This window comes from Microtus ochrogaster, unplaced genomic scaffold, assembly GCF_000317375.1.
Source record: "Microtus ochrogaster isolate Prairie Vole_2 unplaced genomic scaffold, MicOch1.0 UNK9, whole genome shotgun sequence".
Taxonomy (NCBI): Eukaryota; Metazoa; Chordata; class Mammalia; order Rodentia; family Cricetidae; genus Microtus; species Microtus ochrogaster.
This window is the reverse complement of record NW_004949107.1, coordinates 3640564-3647452: the sequence shown is the minus strand read 5'-3', so window position 1 is coordinate 3647452 and position 6889 is coordinate 3640564. Positions and strand designations below refer to the sequence as shown.

The 6889-nt window shown below is 40.9% G+C and overlaps 1 protein-coding gene across 1 annotated transcript in view; it reads right to left on the bottom strand.

Annotated features, from left to right (window-relative positions):
• Wdr92 (WD repeat domain 92) overlaps positions 1-6889 on the bottom strand; it is a 25075-nt gene that overhangs the window by 12923 nt on the left and 5263 nt on the right. Inside the window, exons 2-4 of the mRNA XM_005366437.3 lie at positions 5535-5635; positions 3374-3504; positions 873-974 (exon numbers count right to left, since the gene is read on the bottom strand). Coding sequence (XP_005366494.1) covers positions 873-974; positions 3374-3504; positions 5535-5635 — 334 coding nt within the window. The remainder of the gene's footprint in view (positions 1-872; positions 975-3373; positions 3505-5534; positions 5636-6889) is intronic.

Here is a 6889-nt window from a genome sequence, read left to right as displayed (position 1 = left end):
ATATGGAGCTTCACCCAGCAGTGCATGCCTGTAACTGCAGCTAGCCTGGGCTCTGGCCCACATCTTTTACAGTCAAAGGCAAGCACCAACATTGACGGGAATCAATGGGCCTTATAAGTGTATTAATAAAGGGTGACAATTATCAGACTAATAAATAATTGTGTAATGGCACAACTATGTCCTAGAAAAGAAATGAACTATGGAAAATGTGACAGTTTTTAGGTTATCATTTCCATTTGAGGCTTTATTTAGCCTTATTAATAGCATCTGGTACCAAACTAGGTCAGTATTATCATAAAAACCTCTCATAATAATATTAGATATTTTAACACTCAACAATCTATGCACATTCTACAACAGTGGTTCTCAACCTTCTTAATGCTGTGACCCTTTAATATTCCTCATGTTGAGGTAAGCCTCAACCACAAAATTATTTTCACTGCTACTTCCTAACTGTAATTTTGCTGTTATGAATCATAACATAAACGTCTGTGTTTTCTGATGGTCTCAGGTGACCCCTGTGAAAAGGTCGTTAGACCCCTCATGAAGGGATTGTGACCCACATGTTGAGAACCACTGATCTAAGAGCTTTAGCATTACTTTATTGGCTCCTCAACACTATTAAGTAGTAAATTCAACTAGCACCACTGTGTAAATACAATAACCAAGAAGGAGGGAAATCTGGTGACTTTCTCCAGTCCACACAATAAACAAAATGGTAAAGATGCAAACGCCAGCCTGAGCCTGATGTCAGCTACTACGATACTTGCCTGGATAACCTCTCAGAATAATCCACAGAACAGATTCCTGGAGACCACTGAGGATTTCCTAAAACACAAACTTCAAATGCAATAACCTCTTCAGTAACTTACCAAATGCCACGGTCCAACAGTCTCTCTTGTTTTCTCCTTGTGCGGGTTCCATGTTAGCGACAGGGTCATCCTTTTGTCTTGGGTCCCACACCTTGACAGTTCCTGCCATGAATAAAAGGGAGCTGGCAAAATCCAATAGTGACTGATCACATTTCCCGTTGGCATTCTCCTGCCAATGTGACATGTGCCAATACTGTAGATGTTACAACAGCTGAAAACTATTCGTGCTTTCGTGACTGCAAATTGGTTAAGCTGTACTCGATACCAGACATAACCCATATGCTAGTATTAGAAATGATTCTGAAAATAATAGCTATGCATAGAAAAACACACAAGTGCTCCTAGGCTATCTATAAGTAATGACTGACAAGGCAAAGACAAGTGTATAATTCAAAACATGCCTTATTTTCCTGGTTCACACTCAAACTAATGTATGTATTTAGAAGACTGGAAGTGTTATTTCTTCATGTTTTCCTTACTACACACATAACCATTGGTACTTTTCCTATGCAGAAGAATAAGCACTGTTACTACACTTTCATAAGCGCTTTTAGAATGCCATTTCAAATGCTGGGGGAGGCAGTTCACTGCAGAGTGACCAGCATGCATGAGGTCCCAGCTTAACTTGTTGGCATCAGAAGAAACACCATCACCCATTTCATTATATGACTAAGCTTAACTTTCCATAACAAAATAGTGAGGAGGGAACTATTAAATAAAATTAGCCTAAATTAAATTTTAATCCTCTTATATCAATGGATATTATAGGATTACTAACTTGTGCGACTGCCATAATCAACATAAATACGTGCAAGGAGATGGCTAACAGGCACACATCTGAGCAAGAACAGGGGAAATCCCTGAAGAGACAAGAACTTAAGACTCATCTCCATGCATAGAGCAGGTCATTAAAAGACTACAATCCTGCATGGAAAGAACTCCCACCAATCTGACAGAGATTACCACTCAGCTACAGATTTTACACAAGCCACCATGACCTACAATACATTTTCCACACTTGAATTAGCAAAGAACATAAAGGTGATTCATAACACAAAATAAGTTAGCAGGCAAGCAAAGACGTTCATGCAAGTGGAAATGGTATACAATTTCTAATCTACAAACTTACAGGAAAGAACAATCAGTATCAGGCAGTTAGTCCCTCATCCACCAGAGCTGACCAGGTAGATAGGTACAATGGGTGATTTAGAAATCCACTTTATAAGTTATAAAATATTTATCACCAAGGAGTTACGTACATAACAATAATCACTTCTCCATAATTTCAATCCACTCTCCTGAGAGTACCCAGAGTGCACGGTTATTGCAGAAGCATAGTTGAGTAGAGTGGTAGAGCCACACAATGGAATGATGCAGCCGTCAGAGTAACAGTTACGGAAACAGAAGCATCTGTACATGACAAAGCATGAGGTAAGATGCATCATCTCAACGGCTGTGGTGATGGAGGAAGGTCACTGGTTAAAAAATAAAGAAACTGCCTTGGCCCATTTTATTGGTTAGAACATAGGTGGGTGGAGGAAACAGAACAGAAAGCTGGGAGGAAGAGGAAGTGAGCTCAGAGACGCCATGCTACCCTCTCCCGGGCAGATGTGATAGCTCTGCTCTCTGAGACACACGCAATGAAGCTCCAACCCAGGATGGACGTAGGCTAGAATCTTCCCGATAAGCGCACCTAGTGGTGCTACACCAATTATTAGAAATGGGCTAAATTAATATGTGAGAATTAGCCTAGAAGAGGCTAGATATAACGGGCCAAGCAGTGTTTAAAAGAATACAGTTTGTGTGTTGTTATTTCGGGGCATAAGCTAGCCAGGCAGCCGGGATGCTGGGGACGCAGCCCCGCCGCTCATATTACTGTGGCAGCATAGTGAACTGTTTATCATCTTTCCTTCTGTGTCCCACACGACTTCCATGAAAAATTAATTTCCAACACACCACTGCACTTGAGTAACTACTAGAAAATTATATCTCATTTTTATTACAAAACAATTATTTTATAGAAACTAATACATCTCCAAGTGAAGTAACAAAACCTGGGACTCCATGGCAGTCACTGAGACCTGGCCTGTTGGGCACTATCGCTGAAAGCCAAGCTGGTGCCTGTGGAACTTCTACAGGACTCGGGGACAGGTCACAGGGGGCATTTCCAGGCAGCTGTCCACCTGACACTTCCCGAAGGAGAAGAGAAGGAAAGGCTGCCACCTAACCACATCATTGTCATCCACCCAGAGGACTTCTGAGTCTGTCAGAGTCAGGCCATTATTAGCTGTTGAACTACTCCACACTAAAATACTCAGGGCTATGACTCTCCCTGAAAATACACAAAAGTCTGAAACAAATGAAGAACGTGCAAGAAAACTTGCCTACTAGGATGCAGATGCACAGATTGGTAGCTGCTGAGTGAGGCCAAACAAAGAGGATTCCATCACATAGATGTTTCCATTAAACGTTTGCTTAATATTTAAAATACACTGACTCACCATCCCGGCTGCCGGTCACAATTTCAGGTGCTCCTTCCCCAATTCCAAGTCCACCTATACCATCTATAGTGTTTATAATTTCTTTGTGGCCCTTCACAGAATACACTGGTATCTCTGGAGCTTCCAAATTCCTAAGCAAAAGACAACAACAAAATAAAAACATAGCTACTTATCACACGTGGCCCAAAAATCAATTCAAAATAAAATAAGTTAAAAAAAAAATCCAAAATGGATCAAAGACTTTAACCCAAGACAGAGACCCTAAAAATGTTAGAGGAAAACAAGTAAAACACTGAGCGATACAAGCAAAGGCAAGGATTCTCTGCAAAGAATGTCAGTTGCACACAAACCCAGGAAACAGACCCATAGAGACACAAATGGGTCAGGTTATACACAATTAAATTTTATTCAGTCATGAAGAAAAATGAAATCATGACATTTGTAAGAAAATGGACAGAAGCGGAAGCCATTATGTTAAACAAATAAGCCAGAATCAGGAAAACACATACCATGCTTCCTCTTATACATGAAAATAAATTAAAATTATATACACACATGTGTGTGTATAAATGCATATGTAAGTGTGTATGTCGGCAATAAAATTGGAGAGGTTGGCCAGTAAGATGGCTCGGCAGACTAAGACACTTGCCACCAAGTATGACAACCTGCACAGAAGCCCAGATCGTTCCAAGTATAAGAGAAAACAGACCCCCAGAAGCTGTCTTCTGCTCTCCACTTGCGCGTCTAAATGTACACACACAGACACTGACTAAAATGTGAAAAAAATCTAAACAACGAAACAAAACTTGAAAAGGGGTCGGAAGGAAGTGGGCAATGGAATATACACACTAAAGATGTATCTCGCCAGGCGTGTTGGGGCACACCTTTAACGCCAGCGCTCGGGAGACAGGGGCAAATAGACTGTTAGTTAGAGGCCAGCCTGGCCTAGTAGTGAAAATCTGCCACTCGACACACTAACCCCTCCAGTCCCCTCGCCCAATAATGAAAATAAGACGCTGGCCCTTCTTTCCATTTCTCTGAAACTCTGTGTCAAAGTCTGTGAAATGACAACTAAATGTGAATTTAACAGACAAGCAGTTAAGATCAAGGAGAAATCACACCAGTTTCGTTTTGATGTTCCTGTTCTAAAACAGGTAACCGTGTGAGTGGAATTTAACTATAAAGTAATACAATCTAAGTGATAATCAAAACATCTTATTAGGCAGGGTGTGGTGGCCCCTCCCTCTAATCCCATCATAGGAGGCAGAGGCAGGCAGATCCCTGAGTTTGAAGCTGTTCTGTTCTATATAGTAAGCTCCAGTCCAGCCAGTGCTGCAGTGACCCTAACACAGAAAGTCAAGCAGCCCAGATTAGAAATGAGCTAATAACAAACTGGGTGTGGTGGCTCACACCTTTAATCTTAGCATCTAGAGGGGCGGATCTCTGTGGGTTTGAGACCAGCCTGGTCTAGCGTTCCAGGACATCCAAAGCTACACAGAAAAAACCAAAAAAAAAAAAAAAAAAAATTTTTAAAACACAATTAAAGAGATATATGAATTCATTCAACTTTAATATTTTATTTTATAGAGACAATGGACACAACTGTGATTTTGTTCATTCAAAGTTCAAAGCAGGGGTTTACTGAGTTGCTCAATAGACATTTTCCTAAAAAGTTGTGTCTAAATCTTAAAGCATTAAAGACTAACAAAAAAAAAAAAAACCTTTAATTGCAAGTTCTGCATGGAAAAAAGTAAAATCAGTGTATTGCTCTATAATGCCAAACTTCTGGCAAGATAGCATTAATTACCAGTACCAAGCAGCCTGTGGGCTAAAAGAACTAGTAACACTGTTTCAAGTTCTAGAGTTTGGTGATCTTTTTAAACTTGTTTAACTTTCGAGGTTATATCATGCCCCCTCCTCTTCCCTCCCACAGACCTCCTCCTTGCTCTTTCACATTCATGACTGTTTGTGACATACGCATACACATTCCTACATGTAGTATGAACAGCATAGGATTTACAACAGCCCTCATGATTTTAGTTACTTCTGGAAGAAATCAAAATATTGGAAAGAATTTTAAAATGAGAATTCTCTTTCAGAAGGGTAATGAACCTATCAAACAGAACGCGTAATCCACTGGTATGCTGTTTAATCATCTCACCATATATGAAGATTTCCATCAAAATCCCCAGTAGCTAAGTGTCTCTGCTGCAAAGACGCGGCACCAAATGTTCCACACTTAATGGGCTTAGCCTTTTCAATCTGGACAGAAAGGAGAGAGGACACTTATATAAGCAGTTACAATCACAAGGTCTATAGCTTTGTTCTGGGGGTTGAATATATAATATAAAAAGCAATTAAAACATTTTCTGATAAAAATTTTTGAATTCTTTAGTCAATTTTGTATAATTTAGAAAGATATCACTATAAAAGAAACATTGTTTTTGAGATAGGATCTTACTGTGTAGCCTTGGTTGGCCTTGAACTCAGAGCTCCTAGGCCACTGACTTCTAAGTGCCAGGATGAAAGGCATGTTTTAGCTTTTTTTCTGGCTATTTTCCTTTTAGATTCGGGGTGGAGTTTATTTATTTATATGAGTATGGGTAGTTTGTCTTCATGTATGTCCACGTGTATGCAGTGCCCTCAGAAGACAGAAGAGGGCATTGAGTCCTCTGCAACTGGAGTTACAGGTGGTTGCCATGTGTGTGCTGGGAATCAAATCCAGGCCCTTTGGAAAAGCAGCCAGTGACATTAACCTCTGAGCAATCTCTCCAGCCAGATGGTCTGAGACATGGTCTCTTACTTTGATGCCCAAGCCAGACACAATCCAAACTGGTCTAAAATCCAGAGATCCTGTGTCAGTATGGGATCACAGGGGAGGGAGCGGAAAAAAGATGCACAGTGAATGATTGTTGCTGCTGTTCTTATCTCACTGAGACTTGAGGCCCTGGTGTGATGGCTCACTCCTGCAGCCCCAGCACTCCAGACACGAAAGCAGAAAGACAGTTGTGAGTTCAGGGTTAAGCTAGGCTACATAGTAAATTCTAGGTCAGGCTGGACTATAGAGAAGGAGACCCTGCTTTAACCTCTCACAGTTCTGAAAAGCTCTAACATCTCTGCTGGTGGGCATGTAAAAAGGCTCACCATGTACCATGCAAAGCTCTCAGCAGATATGCAAACACAACAGAGCCGTTATTTCTTAAAGGATATAGGAACAAAGTTGTCCATGAGCCTCTAGTCCTACCTATAGGACCTAGGAGGTGCTCAATACTCTCTGAATGAGGGTTTAAGCACACCTCTCACAGCCCTTCAGCACCAAACCTTGGGGCAGAGAAGCCAGCACCAGAGCCCTCTCCCTGGTTCTTTCTGTCCTCTGGGTTTTCATGTGCTGTGTGTCTAAGACGGTGTCCGGTGTCACTTACACACAATCACAGAAACAGTTTTCATATACTGAGCATATGACAGCAGACATCATTCTACATGCTTTTTCTAGAAAAGACCATCTTTTTTAAGACA